Source organism: Microtus oregoni, unplaced genomic scaffold (assembly GCF_018167655.1).
Source record: "Microtus oregoni isolate MIOR12 unplaced genomic scaffold, Mior012 000007F_ref0000211, whole genome shotgun sequence".
Lineage (NCBI taxonomy): Eukaryota > Metazoa > Chordata > Mammalia > Rodentia > Cricetidae > Microtus > Microtus oregoni.
In genome coordinates, this window is record NW_024543066.1 from 18,896,032 (window position 1) to 18,917,966 (window position 21,935).

At 46.3% G+C, this 21,935-nt stretch overlaps 1 protein-coding gene across 3 annotated transcripts in view; it reads right to left on the reverse strand.

The window, feature by feature from the left end:
• Il1r2 (interleukin 1 receptor type 2) overlaps positions 1–20,259 on the reverse strand; it is a 35,929-nt gene extending 15,670 nt beyond the window's left edge. The window contains exons 1-3 of one of the 3 annotated variants that reach the window (XM_041656385.1): positions 20,199–20,259; positions 2,920–3,068; positions 1,495–1,756 (exon numbers count right to left, since the gene is read on the reverse strand). In XM_041656385.1, the coding sequence (XP_041512319.1) occupies positions 1,495–1,756; positions 2,920–3,068; positions 20,199–20,212 (425 nt within the window). In that variant the 5' untranslated portion in view covers positions 20,213–20,259. Of the gene's footprint in view, positions 1–1,494; positions 1,757–2,919; positions 3,069–3,759; positions 3,973–20,190 lie in introns of those variants that run through there. The other 2 variants (XM_041656387.1, XM_041656386.1) reach the window with 2 other exon arrangements.
• Positions 20,260–21,935: the final 1,676 nt, after the last annotated feature.

The window sequence follows — 21,935 nt, forward strand, 5'->3', positions numbered from 1 at the left end:
GGAACAGAAGGACGGCTGCAGTTTAATGAGGACCAAGCTTCAGTTTGGGAAGAGGAGGATGCTCTGGAGGTGGATGGTGGCCACAGTGGTGCTTCAATATGGAAGCACTTAACTTGCTTGAGTGGCACACTTAAAGACAGTTAACATGGCAGGGTCCATGTTACATGTGTGTAAAAATATTTTCCAAAAGCAGTAGGACATAAAATAGGGAGGACTGGTCCAGATTCATGGTCTATTCCCTGCTCCTTTCTAGAAGAATTTTCTATGCATACTCACTTTCTCTATCTGTGCAATAATCAATCAGATTCAGCTATCTCTAAGATTCCATCCTGTTCTAAAATTCTCCCTGGGATTTTCCATCTATGTCTTGTTTCTCTACATGTTTCTTTACCATGAGTCACCAGTGAAGGGCACAAAGCAAATCCCCCTCTTTCTGCGGCTCGTGTTCTAATGGCGGACATGTGCACAGAACAGGTGTGACTGATGGGAAAAACTCGGTCAAGAAAAATGACATCAGTGTAAGGAGAGAGGACCGAATGCTGCATCAGCTAATGTGCTGGGGAGTTCTCTCCAGAGAAGTGACATTTGAGCAGAAATCAAACACACCACAGGCGAGATGTTGTCTTGGTTGATTTTCCATCACTGATAGACATCCTAACTAAAAGCACCTTGGAAAGGAAAGGACCTATTTCAGCTCTCAGCTCACATTCCATCATGAAGGGAAGTCAAGGCAGGAATCTGGAGGTAGAAACTGAAGTAGAGGCTGTGGAGAAACACTGCTTACTGGCTTGCTTTGCACAAATGACTCAGCCTCCTTTCTTATATAACCAGAACCTTCTGACCAGCGATGGCATTGCTTACGGTGGGGGTGGTGGTTTGAAAAAGAACGGCCCCCAGCGGCTCATGTATTTGAATACTTGATCATTTGGGAGTGGCACTCTTTTGAGAGGGATTAGGAGGCGTGACCTTGTTGGAGGAAGTGCGTCACCGGTGGGGTGGACTTTGGAGTTTCAGAAGACTAAGCCAGTGCCAGGGTTGCCTGTAGATCTAGATGTAGAACTCTCAGCTCCTCCTCTAGCACCATGTCTGCCCGCACGCCATGATGCTTCCCACCATGGGAAGCTGAAAGAAAGCCCCAGTTAAATGTTTTCTTTTGTAAAGATGGCCATGGTCATGGTTTCTCTTTGTAGCAGAGGAACACTGACTAAAACAGTGGGCTAGGTCCTTCTATATAAACCACTAATCAAAAAGTTCCACCTAATGTCTATAAGTCAATCTGATGGAGACAATTCCTCAATGGAATTCCCTTTCTCCATGAAACTAGCTAATGTCAAGTTGACCAAAGAAATAAACATAAATAAATAAACCCTAACCATCACAGGGGCTCTGCAGGGACCCCATGGAGAACAAAGCGTGAATTGCCATCCGTGTGTGCTGAGAACCTTCGACTCCATTCTGCCTGGAGCCACACCACCCCGTCCCAGAGGGTCTTACCTGAATGTGCAGATGTAGGTCCCAGAGTCCGGCTGCACTGCTGGCAGAACCCAGAGGGAGGCATCCTTCACCCACAACCTTGGCTCATCTCCCGGGATCAGCTGAGATGAGTTCATTTTACGCCAGGTCAGAAAGGGGTAGGAACTGGCGGCAGCATCTGAATAAGACCACGTCAGAGGGCACCGCAGAACCACAGGCTCACCTTCCAGCCGGAATTCAGATTTGAACTCTCTGCCACGAAATTGGCAGTTGTCTCCAAGCTCTGCCAGTCAGAGAGAGTAGGCTTTAGATCCAAAACCTGCTCACATCACAAAACCCTAGGTACCCAAACTGAAGGTGGTCCCAACAAAAGGGTACACAGGGTAATCTAAGTAAGACTCTTTATATCCCCAACAAACTGACCCGCACCCAGGATCCCATGAGCAGTACTCCCTGCTACTATGCTTTGGAATTCCCCAAATGATAACCTGGGGACCACCAATTTCAGTTTTCATCCCGAGGAGTCAGTTAAATCAGATTCACAATGCTATTTTTTTAAAAATGGGGGCTGGAGTTCCATTCTTCAGCATCTTACATCAGAAGGCTCAGAACCATCTGTAACTCTAGTTACAGGAGATTTGACACTCTCTCCTGGTCTTTCAGGGGACCTGCCTACATGGGCGTACACATACACACGCCTACATGCATGCACACAGAAATAAAAACATCTTAAATTTCTTTTTTAAAGATTTAAATACATGGTCTTATATTTTCATTTGTTGATATTAAACGTCGAACTCTATAAGTACAGATAAAACAGGTTGGTTGAGACAGATTTCAAATCAAAGGTGTGATGGCTAAAGAAATTCTATTTTCTGCTAAGCCTCCACCTTAGTAAGCACTAGCCATTTCTCTCTGATGCCAGTCCCTGAAAGATAAGCCCCAAAAATTTATCTCAGTAACTCAGTGACTCCCAACCAGAAATACACACCCATGACCACCCACTTCCATGATATGACTGAAGACTTGCTTTGCTTCTGTAACCTTCTTATATAGACATTCAAGGACTATTTTGAGGTAGCCTTGGCTACCTAATCTTGGCAGAGCAGAACAGTTCTTGATTTGCTTGTGCTGATACTCAAGGTGTTCTTGTGGTTTTCGCGTGTAAAAACCCCTTCCTTCACCCCGCCCCCTCCCCTTTGAGCAGCAGTGCCTAGCTTGGCTCAGCAACTGCTGTCCTGCTAACAGCTTCACTAAACTTAACTATTTACAATCTGGATTAAGGCTGTGGTCTTTTTCCAGGGGTCTCAAACTCCATAACAAATGTTTCTTTAAATAAGGGCAGATTGGCCATATTCTGAATATGTATATTTGTTTAGAGAATTGTGCTCCCCAGAAACACGGGGTCAGGCCCTTTCTTTCCCTGTTGAAGTGGTTGTTTCTTACCTATGTGTTTCTCTGGCGTAGTGGGGGTTCCAGAAACCCTTTCTGCGTGTTCCACTGACGAAGTGGTGAGAGCAGAAACGCAAGTCACCAACACACACAAGATGAACATCGTCTGCACCAACTTCCCAAGGGCACGGGACTCTCGGAGCCTACAAGAGGAGAAAGAAGAGTTGGTAGGAACGTGAGCTTCCATGGAAAGATGGTCCTGGGGGATAGAACGGGGTCTTGAAACTGCACCTGAGGATGGGGAACATTTGGTCTACAAATTTTCAAATAAGAAAACTCAAACCATTTTATTTCTCTCCCTGCGGCTATGTTTCTGAAGGTGTCTAACATTAAACCCCTGGGTGTCTCCCACACACCTGCCTGGAACGGAAATTTCAGGTCCCAAGTGTCTTGTCTCTCCAGTAATGCATCTCAATAGCTCCAGCCCTGGGCAACTCTTTGTACCTATTTCTCCTCCAGGCATGCACCCACACACCACTCTCTGAGTGAGGTCTCTCCTCACCCTCAGCATGAGCCTTGCGTTACACTCTGGCCCCAGTGGCCCCTCCACACCCTCCTCTCTGGCTTTGTGGTCCTTTGTAGCAATTCTTCATTAAACACACACAAGCTCTATGTGGATAAGGAATCCACTTTATTCACCATCCTGCTCCACCCCAACTCATTTGCTGAATTTGTGGACAGTTTAACAAATCACTAGAAGCCGGAAGTCCTCAGGTTTTACTCCTCATGGAGATTTTCCTGGTTCTACATGGGCAGATTGAACAGGCCATGGATGAGAAACCAGCAAAAGGGTCTCCTCTCATTAATACCCGTCCACTCAGCCCTTCCTGTTACCTGTTTGCCCTGCCAGTGGTGGGACCACAGCTCACAGGAAGCTACTGTGCCTCCTTGGCCTTGGGTTCTTCTGCTCCGTTCAAGGTAGAAAATAAAGCAAGCAACTCCACGGGAGGCTTTGGAGGGGATTACGCTCAGGTGGGCACAAGGAAGCAGAACACAGACTAGAGTCCCTGGGTCACTCTGACGGGGCAAGGAGCGAAGCCTACACAATCCGAGATGCTCGCCTCAGACACCCAGGACTGCTCATGAAGTCCCTTTGTGAGGGAAATGGCTTAAATAGCGTGATCCTGCAGAGCCTGTTTCTCATTAAAGCTAGAAAGCAGGGTTGAGAAATCAGAGCTTTCTTCATCTCTCATCCCACCCTCCACCCTCAAGATTAGTATCTTCGGAGATTTTAATAGCTCATGACTGACAATATCTGTTTCTGGCTGCTCAAAGGCTAGAGGCATAGAAATCTCTCCTTGGCAGTTCTAGTAACATGTGGTCCTGATGCCTCTCCTGAGGGTATAGGTTAGAAACCTATAGTTTGCCATGCCTGGGACGCACAGGGTTGTCCTCTGGATCCTAACAATGGCACTTGTCTGTGTTTGCAGCCCAGCTCCCTTTCTTAGCATGGTTTTCATAGTACTTTGATTAAAAAACACTGTCCCCAAAAAAGATAGCGGCTGTCCCCAACCCCAAGAAAGTTCGGGAGCTTCCTGTAGGCCCCGATAACACCCTTAGAAGGCACACAGGATCGTGACACTGAAGAGATTCAATTTTTGAATAAACATTGAGCCCCAGGGACCAAGAAGATGCTCCCCTCTATCTTCATGGACAAGGGTGGGGTCTAAGGAGTCTGACTCCCTAGCAATTCCAGAGCCAACCTGTATTTTCAGAGATTGTCTGTTAGGGATATATATGAGTTTAGAACTGGTATCATCAAAGTAAGGTAGCGAATGAAGAAACCTATCCATTCTCTCTAAACAGAAATAGAAACCTATCCATTCTCTCTAAACGGAAATAGAATCAGGTGTTAACTGGAAGGAAAGTTAAACTCCTGACCCATCATTATACCCATCATTGGGCAGCTGGCATTGCAATGAAGGCCAAGAAGTTGGATTGGACTAGAACAGGAAACTCCATATATAATAAAACTGTTACCCTGTTTGCGGGTCAAGGGTTACTTAAGCCGAGGCTCTCCTGGTGTGACTGACTCTGTGAGGGAGGCAGTAGAGCCTGAAGGACCCTCAGGCCTCTTCAGTCCAGGTGGTGACATTTCCTGCTCAGACTGAGCTTGGGTTTAGCGTGGGGCACTTCTCAGCATGCCCTCCCGAGGTGACCAGAGAGAGCAGGCTCCCTTCCTTTATGCGTACTGTTTCTGACCTTGATATCACTGTTCCTATTGGAGCTGGCTATAGACCTTCAGGGGCTCTGTGGGGTGGCCCTGAGGTAGCAATCAAGTCAGAGAAGCCAGATCTTCATAGGTTTCTCTAACCTCTTATGATTCTCAGACCTTTCCACCCACTCTGTGGTGAAAAGCCTTACAGGCCTCTACCAGAGCAGACAAAAGGTCAGAGTCTGCCTCAAGCCGTGTAACTTCCTGTAGGACACTGGGGCAACCTGTGTCATAAGATGGGTAGCCACTGAAGCCCTCTTTCCACTGAGCATGGGACAGCGTTGTCATGTTTTCAGGAGTATCCGGATAAAGTCTCAAGAAGGCCTAAGCTGATCGTACTGAACAGGCTCAACCCTAAAACCCTTCATTTTTTTCAAAAACACAGGACACGTTCTATTCTCTCCCTAGCCTCAAGGTGGAGTTCTTCATCTCAGTGGGGATCCACACAAGGAACTCCATCTCTTCTGGGTCACTGAATATTAACTATGTGGCCGTGTATCAGGTGCTGGCCCATGGTGCAGTAATAACATGCTTCCAAGGCAAGACGAATGTCAAATTTTAGGAACTCATCCCTGAATCTCTCAGCATTCTCTGAGAAGTTACCAAGCCTGTCTTAGCATTGGGCCACGTCCATTGCTGATAGGAACACCTGCTCCTTGATCATGTGTCTGTCTCAAGTTGTCATTTCCCAGGAGGGAAATTGAGTCTCTTGCCTGGGGTAGAGTGGCAGCTGGTTTCCTGATGACCTCAGCCTCATCAAAGATGGAATAAACAAGGGTAGGTGGCCAAAGAGAAAGAAAGAAACACCTCAAAATTCAAAAACTGGAATGGAAAAACTCCAAGGAAAGTTAAGTCCCTCAGTCTTACTTTGGTACATTAGTGTGATCGCATATCATCTTCGGAAGCGGGGCCAAGCCTTTTCACTAAGATGGTTCTGCTGAAGTATGCAGAAACGATTTGTAGAGGTGATTGCCCTTCACCCTTTACCCCTTTGTGCCTTCAGAAGGTGTCTAAGCAGAACTTGCCACGCATAACTGACTTGCTTAGCGCATGTTAAGTTAGGAGATTCTTGGGCCCTAGATTCTGATTCACTTGGGTCTTCTCAGGAAGTCCCCACTTGGATTCGTGTTTCTCAGCATGACTACGTACTAGGATCACCTGGAAGCTTTCAAAAAGTACCTAACACCCTGAGAAACTGCAGCTGAAGGGGGATCCCCAAATTAGTAATCCTTCTTCCCCCCAGATGACTCCAACCTGCCGTCAACAAGCAGCTAGATCCGTGTGCCCTGTCAGAGATACCCTTAAAGATGTGTGACTGGAATTCCTATCTGGAGAGCTTTGCTTTGTCTAAATTCCAACAGAAAAGGGGGTTTGAGAAAATTACACATCTCTGCTGCATTCCCAGATACAACCTTCTATGTGAGAGGAGGGGGAGTCTGAAGAGGGGATGAGACTGGGGCGAAGTACCAGATGGAGGGGTGAGTCTGCTTGTCTGAGCAAGGGAGCTGTAGACCTAGGGATTTGGAGATTTGCACCCCTACAAACCCATGACAGAAGTTTTTTACTATAGAGTTCTGACAGCATTTCATAAAGGCCTGTCCTTCGGGCTTTCTTCCCACCTCCCCTCCCTTTCACAGAACAATATTATATCTGAAATACCCATTTGCTAAGACTACTTGCCAAAGTCATAAAACGTGGTAGAGCAACTTGGGCCCTTCCTATTCTTTCTCACCATCTCTGCTATACATGTACAGACATCGACCACTCTTGATATTCCTTAAGCAAGACATTAGAGCAACAGCACAGCTAGCATTTCCTTTGTGTTTGATATCATAAGTGGCATAGACATGATTCAAAGCATACAGGAAGGTTATATAATTCATACACAGGTACTGCACCATCTTCCATAGGGGTCTTGAGCATCCTCAGTCTTCAGTATCTAGAAGATCCTTAAGTCAATGACATAGACCTGGAGACTGACTCTTACTTTATACACAATTCTGACACACACTTAGAGATTCTACACAGTGCTAACTTCCTGCTCTAAAGTATTGCAGGGGGAGGGGAGAGCAAGAATATCTTGAAGGGATGAGAATCTAAAAAAGTGAATATCATGTACAAGTTCATGAAGCATTCCTACCCTAGGCATGGTCCACCAATTGCTTGTCTAAAAGGCTCCTGGGCCTTTCACACCACACAACTGCTGGTTAAGCAAGCCAACCATGACCATAGCAAGGCAGCGTAGCAGATTATCCCCAGTGCTGACGACATAAAGTGATCATTGGCCGTGACTCACAGTCTTTATGTCATATACAGGCTGACTAGTCAAGACCAGGCAGGGTTGAGGATGACTCCAAAACACAGGCGGAGTCCACGTGGCCTCCATGTTGCTCTCAGTATCCTTAAAGCTGGAAACACCCATTCTCAGGAATAGCCAAGCAACACAGGCAGAAGCAAGCATTGCTAAGCTTGGAACTAGTGCCTTCTTACTTGCCCACATTCCACGGCCTCAGCAGGTCATGGGATCAAGGCAAGAGTCACACACCAGCAGGGGTAATTATGGGAACATTCATGTTCTCTGTTGTGCTTGCTCTTTGCCTGGTTCTGCAGGGGTGGTGACAGCTTTCCGGTCAGAAACTGTGTTGTGTTTATAAGTCTCTTGGCCTCAGTAGCCAATCATGGAAAGTACCAGGGGATATTCATGACTGAAATTCTACCTGAGGTGTAGTCTGAACCACCACCACACCTCCCTTGTCCTGGGAACAACTTGAAATAGTTCAGATGAATATCCACGCTAATGCAGGGAGAGCATTGAGAATATTCCAGTAAAATCCTCCCTCATAAACAGGGGATCTCAGATTCCAAACACCCAAACCTTCAGGCTTGAAGCCCACTTCTAGTAACAGGACAGGGGATCCTTCTCTCTTAAGTGTGTATCTGGCCTAGCGCTGTATCCCCCAAGGTCTTCTTGCTTCCACAGGCTTCTCTCACGCATGCATTCTTGAAACATTAATACTTCTTAAATCTCACCTCTAACCCTGTCTGTCCTCTTTTTTGGTGACATGAAAACTGTACAAACATTAGGCAAGCTGCTTTGTCCTCTTCAGACACTCATTTGAGTATCATGTCTTCAGCTACACTGGCCCTAGCCCAGACTGACTATCCAGTTGGAATAGTACACCATGTCTAACGTATGCTATGCCTTTGTACAAGAAAATTAAGCCAAATATACAAGTGTGCAGGCTAATGTGATAGCCACAGTGACTGTGACAAATATTGAATATACATTTCTTCATTTGTCCCTAGGGGTGACTATCGTACCATTTTATATAAGATGCATCAGAGTAAATCAAAGAGATTAAGGGGGCTTGGCCATGATAGAATAACTACTAAGTAAGAACTGGAGTTTACCCCAAGACTGCTGACTTCAAAGCTCCCTGCTCTTCAGAGCGATACTTTCTATGGCAGATACTCTTTTTCTCCTCCGCCAATACCTATCCACCCTGTTTTCCCTAATAATGTTACCTCTGTCTCTCCTCTGGGTCCATCCCATACAAAGACCACACTTCCCATCACCCTCTGCTGTTAGAATTGTCCATGTAAGAATGAAAATTTGAGCCAATGGAATGTAGCTGGAATGCATAGTCTTCCTGGGGAGGTCCCTTAAAATAATATTCATGAACCTCACAGCCCCATGATTAAGCATATAGCCAAAGGAAATAAAATGAGTATGTCAAAGAGACACTAGTGCTTATTCACAAAAAGCAGGATTTGGAGTCAATTCAATACCCAGATGTAATGAATGAAGAATGTGTAGCATATATACACATAATGGAATACTGTTTGGTCATTTTTAAAAGTGCAAATTCTTCCATTTGTATCAACATAAGTAGAAGGGATATCGTGTCAGGCAAAAGAAGCCAGACATACACAATTACTATAAAATCTTCTTTGTATGTAGAATCTGAAAATCTTGATCACATAGAAGGTGTGGGTAAAATAGTGGTCTCCAGAGATGGGGTTGGGGCCAGAAAAGATTTGAAGTAGTTGGTCACGACACAAAGTCAGACGTAGACAGGCAAAAGAAGTGCTACTTCTCTAACTGTGAAAGCATCGAATTATAGTCAATGTGTATTCCAAAGTAGCTAGGAGGTTTGTAGATGAGATCCATACCAAGTGATCAATTGGTTAAGCGCATATAATTGCTCATTATATGATATATGTGTGTGTGTACCATATTGTGCTGTATCTCATAAACATGTACTATTATCAGTTAGAATGAAATAACATCCCCCAACAAAACCTTCACTAATCATAGCCCCTTGTGCCCTCAGTGTTCATACCCACTGGTGGCTAGGCTGCAGCCATCATCTTGGACCACAAGTTGAGAGGATTCGTGGAAAAGTGTTGGATCAATGAGAAGCGAGTTGGCTCCTAGACCACCTTCTTCTATGTCCTCAAGCTTTCTATAGTATGCACCCAAACCTGATCTGGGACCTGCCTGGAGATCATTAAAGAATTTTCTAAAAAATACCCAGGGGAAGGAGCCCTAAAAGGCAGCATGAGGCGTGCTGTTCCCACAGCCTTCCTTCTGATACCAACTTGGCCCAGATCAGACTTTATCTGGTGGGAGGATTCTGAAAAATGACTTTGACTCGGGAGTTGCCTTGCAGCCTCTGCGGGGATGAAAGCAGTCCCCGCCCCAAGGCTCACACTGTTTCTGAGTCAGGCTTTCCTTGGGTTTGTATCGAGGTCTATAACACGAATAACAATTACTCTGATACCAAGACGTCAGTTAGTATCTGCTGGCATGGTCTCTAGATGATGCTTCATGGAACCATGAAGCTCTGGCATCAGGGAAGTGTGGTTAAGGTGGGGAATGCCCCGGGCCCATGTATTTGAACACTTGGCCTTCAGCTAGCAGCACTGTTTTGGAAGGTTGGGGAACCTTTGGGACGTGTGTCCTTGCTGGAGGAAGTATGTCACAGGGGTAGTCTTGAGGTTCTGTGGTCTGGCCTCACTTCCTGTTCACTCTTTGCTTCCTGACTGTGGATGCAATGTGACCAGCTTGTCTCTTGTCTTGCTTGCTGCCTTGTCTACCAGGATAGACTATATCCCCCTAGAACTGTAAGCCAAAAATAATTGGCTTTACATTGCTTCTTATGTTTTCTTTTCTTTTGTTCCAGCAGCAAGAAAATTAACTAATACAAGAATTTTACTCCAATATCTTCCTTGGGCAAGGAACCAAACAGAACTGGAAGTTGACTGTTCTGTCCAGTTTATCCATCTGCTCAAGCAAGAAGGTAACTGTTTCTATAAGAAAAGGACATCCTCGAGGGCTGCCCTCCTTGAGCTCTGTTTGCTCCTGTCCATGTCCCCGGCCACCCCCAGTCAAGAGGTTCTCTTGAATTCTCTCTCTTTCTCTCTCTGGATTACAGCAAAACAGCTGCTTCACCGTGACTTCCCCAGGAAGTGGCTTCAGACAAGCAAACCGCAGGCACGTAGAAGTGACAGTTTTCAATAATCAAAACCTCACAAAAGGCTGGAACCAAAATTGCTGCCGTGTGGGAAACAGCGAGTCCTTGGCAGGCCCATAGAGGGGACGCAATCATTCGCTGAGGCTCCCACCCAAACACATTCCCTGCCCTGCTTTCTTTAAACACATCTCCAAAGCCCAGGCAGCTTGATTTTTCTCCTGGAGTCCAAGCTGACCTTGTGATCGGGAGGACATTTCAGGGGTGGTTCATTCCAAGCACGGGAGTCATAATTTGATCTCTATTTTTTTTTCTGGACAAATAATCATGTTTCATGCTTCTCATTCCGTGTAAGAACACGGCGATGGGCTGAAAAGTGGGGTAGGAGAGCGACTAGATTTTACATGCAAATGATAAGTTTGTGTGAAGATGAGGTGAAAAGAGAAATAACACAGTAAAGTAAAAGGCCCAAATGACCAGGCCCTGAGCAGACAGGAGTCCTCTTCTCCTGCTTCTCCTGGTACTCACTCAGGCCTGGGGGACCTGTGCCTTTGAGCACAGGTTTAGCTTCTGACCCTTGTACATGGACAATGCAAACAGCTTACGAGCACGTAAGCAATTACATCACTCCACAAACTGGAAACGAAAAAGGTCTGGGTACTTCAGAGTAGATTTCACCTAGAATTGGAACTCATTGTCGTCTCTGTCTCTGTCTCTGTCTCTGTCTCTCTCTCTCTCTCTCTCTCTCTCTCTCTCTCTCTGTGTGTGTGTGTGTGTGTGTATGTGTGTGTGTGTCTCTGTCTCTCTCTGTCTCTTTGTCTCTCTGTGTGTCTCTCTGTCTCTTTCTCTGTGTGTGTGTCATTCTGTCTCTCTTTCTCTTCTCTCCCTCCCCTTTTCCTCTCCTCTTTCTCTCTCTCTCTCTCTCCCTCTCTGTATACTGTAAAATTCCATATACAGAAAAAAATACAACATCTGAAAATTACAGGTATCATCAAATGTCTAAGTACTTCAGGATACATATAGCAATAAATACATTTTAACAGATTTAACAGAAGAACTAAGTAAAAATAAGAACTCGTGACTGGGAAGTCATTCGCCCTAGGGAAAGACCTATGGCCATTGTTTGGCTAAACAGACAGATCATCAAACTGCCTTCTAAATACTTAAGTTTCTATCCACAGATTAGGCAGCTCTCAGCCCCCAATCACAGAAGCGTCTTTTCGCAGTTACTATGGAGACAGCTCATCAAAGTGCGCTGTGGGGATATGTGCTCATCCCTAAAGGAGACATCTAGAACAAGCCCCTCCTCAAAAGGCTCTGAAGCATTTTGAGGGGAGAGAAGAAAAGACTGTGGGAGCCTGAGATCAGTGAAGACAGCTGCTTAAGTGTGTCTTCTGGGCCTGTCAGAACTATCGCACCAGTGAACTCACTAACCTCTGGGGTTGTCTGCAAAAGACCGGCAGATATCAAGCCAGTCAATGTCTCCATGTGGATGGAGGACGGATACAGGAAGCCCCACTGCCAACTGATGAGCAGCTGGCAGCTAATGGCTGCTAAGAAAGGGAGGGTCAGCTTTCCTCGGAGACGCAGGCCCTGATGAATTCCTCATGCTCTATGGGTTGGCTCGACACCATACACATCCAGGCCACCCTAACCAAACTCAGTGGGTCATCCAAAGAGGGCCTGGAGGTGGGAGAGATATAAATGTGGTCTGAGTGGAATCACAGGCGAGTATATAAACAAATTCTTTTTAAAGATCAATTGAAATATTTCAAAAAAAAAAAACCTCCAATACTGTATTTGAATGTGTCAGGACTAAATTAAAGTGGGAAGTTAAGCTTTAGTGTGCTCATTTTGATGCCTGGAGGTTTTGGGCAACTGTCCCACTTCTGAGTCAGACAGAACAGTCACCAAAACAACAGGACAAAGTGGCAGTGTTGACTATTAATCAAATTGATTAGCTACTGGCTCAAGCATCCATCACTTAGTCACGGCCAGGGTGGCAATCAAAGATCCTAAAGCCCACACACGTATCATGTGCATCCTATGAAGCCTTCTATGACTGATAAGGAGATAAATATTCACATCATAGCTTAGGCGGGAAATCTCAGAACTTTAAGAACTGACGGGATCAGAGCATCCTTGGCGTAAGTCAGGAGGGATGTATGACCGGGCAGCCGCAACTTTTATTGGCAAATGTGCTGCCTGGAGACAGAGCCTTTGATGGGATTGTTGCTGCTCTATTGGAAAAACAGAAGCTAGGTTTTACCCCCAGAATAAAGGGGATTCTGCCTCCAAGCAGCGTGATGGTGCTATTTCTGACTGCATAATCATGTCAGAATGAACACTGACCACTCCCTAACCAGGGTCCCCGACTCCCACTGTGTCCTGGAGAAGCCTAGGGAGGAGATGTTGACACTTTCTAGAAAATTCTTTCCATCAGTATCATCTGTAGATGGTCACGAACTTACCTCCTTAATAGACAGGCCTTTTCCATCTCCAGACAAATCCCTAACTCAATACATTTCTGCCAGTTCAGGGCCCAAACTTGCCTTTCTCTAAGTGGCATTCATTGGTCAGATGTTGCTACCTAGAGTTGTCCACAGAAATTTTGTTCACCTTGGTCAGTAGGCCTGGACCTCAGTGAGACTCTTTAGAAAACCCAGGGGAAAGCTCGTGAGGACAGAGAGCGAGAACACAAGGAACACCAGGGGCACAGCCAAGGGCCAGAAACATCACATGTGGGTGGTTCATCCCCTCATCTGGAAAAAATTTTAGGAAGACAGACATGTCACTTGTAGAACTCAACACAGTGCTGGAAAAGAGAAAGCACTCAATACAAGGCAAGGCTCGCCGGTATGTCACAGAAGCTGGTACTTGAGGGGGTTAGTGACATGACAAGCACACATGGCTGGCAGACCCAAGTGAGTGGTCACAGAATCCACCCTCTGCATTCTGCCTGGCTCCTGCTTTGGTGGCCCTCCACAGCCAGGAACTTTCTAGCATCTTCGTCAATAACTGAGCTAATACCAGTTACCATGCTAGAAACGTATAGACTGTTGCCTAAAGCAATCAGTAAGACCAAATGCATACCTCTAAATTACAGAATATATTTAACATATAAGCATGATCTTAAGTACACGGAGAAAAATACCTACAGGTTTATAAAGCTGGTTGGGAATTCTAAGCTTTCTGGTACCTTTTTTCAGATTGACCCCTTAGTGACAGAGTCCTTAAACACAGGTAATGGAGATAGGAACTGGGCCCTCTGTCTTCATGTTGCTATGCAGTCTTGGGCAACCACAAAGTCAATTACACAATCTGTGTCACCATTTCCTCATTTCTGAAATACAAAGGCTATGCTGACGGGGCCTCACTGCTGAGGATTCAAAGTTAATTCTGATTTGAGCACAGGTCTTGGTCAGGCTTTCAACCTCCACTTCTAAAGATGCAAGTTGAAGGGCTTCATCAAACAAAGTATATCAAGTAAGCCCATCTATGTGAGCTGTTTGGGCAGCGAAGAACAGAACCAATGCTCAGGATTTGCCGTTTCTGCCCCCTCTGGACCATTTCTAGGCAACTGTAACTAGTGGTCAGGTCTGCTCTGCTGGCATTGGGGCTGAGTCTGGCTCCCAGCACACACAACACCCTTCAGATGACATGTGTGCTTCCAACCCCTAGATCATGAATATAGGAAACAAGGCAAACATTCAAAGAACCAGTTACCCAAACAACCTGTCCCACTAAAATACCACAGAGAGAACAAACAAGGACCCAAAGATGGGAACAGTTGAAGGAGCCCTAGGTTCTCAACGCAAGAGTCTGTGTTTACTCACAGCGACATCCTAGAAGCCCCCTCCGACATTCTTTCTCTCTCTACGTGGTGTGGCTCTCTTGCAGAGTAGATTAGACCTTGCAGATGTCCGTGAGCATGGCTTCCATCCCTCATAAGTCTCTGTAGTGCTACCATCAGCCTGCCATCAAGAGGTGGAGTCCAGCTCACCTCCCTTGAATGTGGGCAGGCTAGTAACTCATGTGTGGCCAAAAGAATGCAACAGAAGTGAGCTCACTCTGTGTGAACTCTGCAGCTAGGTGAGAGAGCGAAGCAGATGCCACCTAGCTTCCTGGAGGAAAACCAGCCACCTTGAAAGCAGCCTGACTGCCCCCAGAGGGGCATGCGTGAGGGTCTTGATTGAGCTGTCAGCAACCTCTCGAACCCCCTCAAAGGTACCACCCGTGTGAGATAATCATAGACGACACAAACATGTCCCTTCATTAACTGATAACCACAGTTGGAACTCAGTTGAAATACACAGAAGAATTGCCCACCCTTTCTCAAGTATGAGTCCTACGCGATGTATGAGTTATAACAAAGAGGTTATAGTTGTGTCAAACGGCTACATTTTAGTGTAGTTTATCATGGAGGCCAGGGTGAATGTTCACTCAAAAGCAGATGCGATGCTGCTGGTATAGCAGAACACGCTCAACATATTTAAGCTCCTGGAGGATGGGGGTGGGAGTTGATTGGTGGTAGAAAAGTAGATGGTTGATAGAAAAAAAATGCAAACTGCAAACAACAGCAGGTGGTTCCCTGGCAATAAAGGAGATGAGAAAAGAACTAAGACTTGCAAAAAGCAAAGCAAATAACCACGTGGGGCTTGGAAGAGCAGACAGAAGCATTGCCCTCCCTCCTTGTTATTGGGTCCCAACAAGGGCCTTGGGATGTGAGAGCACAGAACAGCTAAGGTTTTCAGTCATGGCCTTAGATGGCACAGAAAGATTCAACTCTGGTTCGAGGGTATGTTTTTAGTGAAGGAAATGTGTCCAAGCTATTCCTGATGGTTCTACAAGATGGCCCCAGGAGTGGAAGCACAACACACTGATTGGAAAGGAGGGGAGGATGTAGATAAGACATGGGGGACACTCCTTCTCAGCAGGAAGACAAGCAGAAGAGAATGATCCTTTGGGGTCCAAGGAAAATGGAAAAGAGAGGTACCAGATGAACGAGATGGATAGGCCTATAATGTGTTTGAAACCTGAAAGCCAATCAGAAAAGAATTTTGATTTTTTTTTTCAATAAACTTAAAATAGAAGAACTCTTGCTCACTACAAACGGATCTGTATAGGAGTCCCACCTTGGTCTGGCTAGCTACTCTTAGTAGGGTGGGAACAGCAGAGAGAAAAAGCAATGGCGATGGGATACATCACAGAAGGGATGCTAGGTTGCTATAAGATGACTTACTGGTAGTCTCACTCCCGGGTCAATGGAGAGGGTTCAGACTGTACGTGCAGTGAAGAATGGAAGGTAAGCTAAGGGTTGGGCTGGGCTGGGGCTGCCACGGCGAAAGGGATTGATCTAGATGAAGCTGTCATTGGGAAGCAGCAGAGTGGTCCGAGAAGGAATCAGGGCATAGCCACTTTGTCTCTGCTCTGATGCTCCAGCTCTCCTGATGCTCCCAGACATCACCATAGTTGAGCAATCGATGTGGCAGTATCCATTCGGATTGTTAGGGGTATGTCCCCCACCAGCTGCTAATTATTTTGGTTATCACCTGGACATTCTGAACCAGAGGAAAATAAACAAAGTGGTGGCCAAATGCAGAGGGCTGGTAAAGTCAGTGAGGAGTACAGAGGACATTGGCTGTCACATACCTGGGACATTAGACTATGGGTTTTTCCAGCCATGGGTCCCAGCAGACACAAACACAGATCTGAGGAAGCCATTGAGTGACCCTAGGTCAGCAGGTATACATCAAGCACACTTCCTCCTACCATTCTTGGGGAATGCATCTTAGAAGATGGCTATAAGGAACCAGATGAGAAACTGCAATGAGCACCTACCCAAAGGAATCTGATGAGCCCAATAGGAATGAAGGTGAGGCATCTGAGATGGAGATACACAAGAGCAGGCTGAATCTCCCTCCCCCGTGGAAAAAGGACTCAGGAACCAAAGGAGACTCTTTTCGCAACAGCAGCTACACGGAGGGGCAATGATTTTCAGTGAGCATATGGTTTTTCTGTAATATAGCTATACATTGTAGAAACATTTTCTCCTAGAACTGTCAAGATTCTGGGACAGATAGGACTTTTCCTTTTATGCTTTGAAAGATCATTTCCCATTCTCCAGCAACTGCACCCAACCTAGACTGGACAACAGTCTAAGGGTAACCAAGGACAACAGCTAAGATGCCTTCTGCTCTGAGGGTCACCAAGGAAAGAAGCTATCCTGAGGAGCCGTGCATGATGAATGTCCTTGAGAAAAAAACTAAAGATCAACAGTGAGCACATATGCACGCATCCCCGTCCACCCACGTACATGCACACACAGAATTCAAGAACTTTCTATCTACACCACGTGGGAAACCCCTTGCTGTAAGAAAATGTTTTAATTGACCGGAAGTCATCCCAGACCCGCTGCATTTTCCATGGGCTCGAAAACTCTTGGTTCTCCCCAAAGGGCTGTGTTCCCTTGCCACGCTGAACCCTCTGGCATCTCTCTCCTGGAGAACACCACCGCCAGCCTGTTCCTGCTGCTGAGAACATCCCTGAGAAGTTTGGAGTCTGAAATCCATTCCAGGATTTCCCTCCTAGCAACCCCCAGCTAACATACCTGAGCAACAGGACATAGTAGATATTAGTATACCCAGGTTCATTAGTGGCTGGCCCTTTCTTACTCTGGCATTTCTCTCCTCTGCAGCCTTGAAGTTAGTCCTGGCACAGCACTGATAGGAACGCTTGGACTTCCAGGCCTACCCACTTCACAGCTGGTGTTCTCTACGCCAGCCCTCTGTTCTCTGGCCATGGGAAACAAGGAGCTCTGGTGAATGATGCCAGCAGAACACAGCTGGACACCCTGACAGGTGATTACCAAAGTCCAGCTGCTGATCCCCACGTTTGTCCCTGCCTCATCTCTTTCAGGAAGTATGAGTGGAGACACAAGAATTTGCATTTCTAGGAAGTTCCCAGATGATGCTGAAGCCTCTTGTCCAGGGACTATACATTGAAAACCACTTCCGTAGGACAGAAAAGCAGTTTCACGTCCTGAATATCCTGTAGCAAGCCTGGGGGGGGTATTACAAACACGCATGCACGCACGCACACACAGAGAGAGTTGGAGAGAGAATGGATGTCAAAACAATATATAATCCAGCAGATGTTCTCTGTAAATACTGATTTGAAAACGGCCGGGGAGGCCTGGGGAAGCTGTGGGAAGTCATCAGGGTCTGGCACAGTTGATGGAAGACGAGATGGCAGAAGCAAAAACTGACCGACGCTGTGTTAGACTATGGGGCGATGTAGGTACCCCTGCGCTGCAACTTGGATTAGGGCATACAGACGTCAAAGAGAAAGACCGGGACATAGTTTTGTTTCCTATTTCTGCGAAACCAAGGACCATACACTGGGCATTTAGCCCCACCAGCTGTAGGTCTAATGTCTGAGCTCAGTTTAGATGGTTTCTTTGCTCAAAGTCTTTCCTGATTAGAGCCAAGGGTCAGCTGGGCTGTGTTCCTTTTATGAGCCTGTAGTCCTCTTCCAAGTTTCTGTGATGGTTATAATTAGGATATTGAAGTCCCTGCTTTCTAGTGGCTGAAGGCTGGCTCCTAGTGACCACCCAGGCTCTAGCTTGTGCACCTCTTTAAGGCCAACAGGTCACTGATGCAGCTTTAGCTCTCTCTGACGCTGACCTCCAGACCCACTTAGGAAGAGTGAGGCTCTGGCATGGGAGCTACCAATCTGCTCTTCCTTTTGCTCAGCTGGTTAAGAGCCTGAACTGCACCCACAAAAGTCCTACAGCTGTACTATATAAGGTGACACAGGCCGTGACTGTGAGATCCATCTGTTCGTACATCCCAGCCTCTCTCAAAGAGAGGGGCTTATACGGGGCATGAATCGGTGGATCACATTCTACGGTTCTGCCTATTGCACACATGTAAAATATCCCGATGAGTACTGCCTCTCGAACATTCGAGACCCACCCAATGCTTTACATTTTCTCCTTCCTCACCCTCAAGTAAGGTCTCTTCCAAACTCCTTACAGCTTAGTTGCTCAGAGTGTAGCCCAACAACATGAGCGGCGCTTGTAAGGAATGCAGATGCTCAGGCCCTACATCAGCTCGCGGGAACAAAAATCACCTGTGTGTCTACAAGACTCCCAGGAAAAACAGGGATCTCACAAGGTCCTTGTCCCCAAACAATTCCCTCCTAGGCTTACTGATGGGCATGAACCTTGTCTTATCGCCTGAGAAAACAGTCCTCAAAATGGGTTTTCCATGCAAGCAGTGCCAGTCTGTGACGCAAGTCCCTGGGTACCCATTCACACCCACTGAATCTGGAAATCCGTGTGGGCCAAACAATCTGTGTGGTAGGCAGATCTGATAGCAGCAAATTCCGAGGACCTGACGAACATGGGCACTGCCATGGTGAAGCATCCACGGCAAGGTGCCTGCATCAGTACCACTTGCGGAAGGTACTAGCATTGCTAGCATTAGGAGCTGGCTCTGCTATCCTGGAGTATGGGAGGAGGGATGTGATCACAGGATTGCTCCACTCTAGGGATCAAACAATTTTGGAAAATGAGATGCGAGTGAAGATATCGGGTGAAGCCCAGGCCCACCGACAGCCCATGGGGGAGGGTCCATCCCAGCTACACTTCCAAACTTGCAGCTCCTGGGAAAGCCTACGAAGCAATGCATTGAGACAGATGAGGTTCAGAGGAGCCTCAGGGGAAGGCATTCTTCCGCACTTACGCCTGTAGGAACAAGACACTGATCCCAGAAAAAAAAGCCTCCTGGAAAGGCAGAGGGAGAAGAGGGTGAGGCTGATGGTAAGAAGCCCAGAGGGAAGACAGCAACATCTCATTGCAAGCAGAATCCTGGGCGGGCCTGAGGAGGACAGTCCAGTTGCTCTGCCTCTATTTACCCAGGGAGAAGTTCTAGCCAAGACCACCCTGCATAAGGAGGCTCAGGTCAGAGACTGGTGAGGTGGGTATTTAAGGGGGAGGGGAAAAGATTCCAAAAGGGAGTCAAGAGAGGGGACTCTAAATAGCAAGGAAAAAAAAAAAAACAAAGAGTTTCTCTAACACCTATGAAGTGAGCAGAGTGAGCAGCCCTCTAGGCCTATCCTAGAGGGCTGCTCACTCTGCAAGAAGCTATGGCTTCTGAGATGCTTCAGGTCCATTTAAAACAAACAAGCACTCCACATTAGGAAAGTCTCAGGAGCCTTCCAAAGAGGCGCTCTGCACTCTGCCCCACATGCCCAGCCTCCTAAGGTGAGAGCCCAACCTATTCAGTCCCTCCAGGGGGGATTTTAGGATTCTGGATGTTTGTCAGCTGCCTGGAATTGTGGACTGTCTTAAAAGCCCTCTGACCCAATTCACACACACACTTTTTAACAGAAAAATCAAAGTGGGAAAAGGCAAAGAAATGTTTAAAGTGACCTGCACACTTGTATAGACACTCACTGGGGAGAAAGGTCACCTAGATGAAGACAGGAGGAGCATAGAGAGTTGTCTGAGGTCCCAGTAAAAAAACGGAGCCTGCCATTCTGCTTTCTGGTCTCTCCCAGGCTCTCTCTAACCTTCTTACCTGGAGCTCTGCATTCTTGAAGCTTGCTGCTTCTTGCCTGGGGAAGGCTGCCAGGTCAGACTTTCACCTTCAGTGATGTCTCCAGAGTCACCACAGGGATTTATATACTCCTGTCTGTTGGGACTTCCTAACTGGGCTGTGTCACTCGCTCTAAATGGGTGGCGTTGGACACACCTTTTCCCTCCTCACAGGGGAGTAGCTGGTTTAGGCTCATGGCGTTTTTTTGTGCGTGAATGACTGCCAGATGGGGAAGTGGCCTAAGGAAACTCTGAGTTTCCCTAGTGTGTGTGTGTGTGTGTGTGTGTGTGTGTGTGTGTGTGTGTGTATGTGACTGGCTAAAATGACGTACTTCCGACCAAGAATACATCTTAAAGTGATTCTGGTTGTATATCCAACATTTAAACAGTTCCATGCATGGGATTTCACCACATTAGCTGGATGCTGGTTGAAACCCAAACATAGTCCCATTAAAGAGACAAGGAGGTGTCTAATGAGTGGGAGAGAAGGTCCCCACTCCTACCCACGAGAAACTCTCTGAGAGCTAAAGAGGGTTAAGCTTATGGGATTGTTTTAGGGGATTCAATTTAGGTTTTTGGTTTTTAGTTGTTTGTTTCTTAACCTTGTTTTTTTTTTTCAAAGAGAGGTGATGTAAAGAGTTGATTTTCAAAAATGCTGATGACAACTTATGCTGGAGAGAATATGGGGTACAGGGAACACTCCTGCATTGATGGTGGGAGTGCAAACTGGTAGAACTACTTTGGATAACAGTATGGTGATTTCTCAGAGTAGGAAACAACCTACTTCAAGACCCAGAAAAACCACTTTGGGTATATACCCAAAGGATGCTCAATTGTACAACAAGGACACATGCTCAACTATGTTCATAGCAGCTTTGTTTGCCATAGCCAGAACCTAGAAACAACCTAAATGCCCCTCAACCGAAGAATGGATAAGGAAAATGTGGTACATTTACACAATGGAGTACTACACAGCAGAAAAAAATAATGACATCTTGAAATTTGCAGCAAATGGATGGATCTAGAAAACATCATATTGAGTTAGGTAACCCAGACCCAGAAAGACAAATATAATATGTACTCACTCATAAGTAGTTTTTCGACATAAAGCAAGGAAAACCAACTTACAATTCACAATCCCAGAGAACCTAGACAACAATGAGGACCCTAAGAGAGACATATATGGATCTGATCTACATGGGAAGTAGAAAAAGACAAGATATCCTGAGTAAATTGGGAGCATTGGGCTCATGGAAGAGAGTAGAAGGGGAGGGGAGAAGCAGGGAGGGGAGCAAAGAAAAATATATAGCTCAATAAAAACAATTTTAAAAAAGAGTTGATTTTCTAATTCTTTTTCCAGTTTGTGGAATTGCTCTAATAGTAGTTTCTGTTCTTAAAGAAACATCTCATTAACTCCCCCAAAAAGTCCAAATGATACCATTGCTTGCTCTCTCTCTCATTCACAAGTCAGCTCCACACAGTGAGCAGGGCAGGATGAGTACAACTGTGGCTCAGAGCCCCAGCTCCAATCTATCCCCTGATGCCTAGCAAGATTCCAAAGACATCATGGTCTACCACTGGGTGCTGGTTAGGGAGCCAAGTAGGAGAATGAGGTCTTGGCCCTGGCCTATCCAGAAGACAAGCACCAGGTCTTCCAGCTCTATGCAGTCCCAACAGCCCCTTTGCCCGGCTGTATAGATGTTGGACAGTGACACACAGT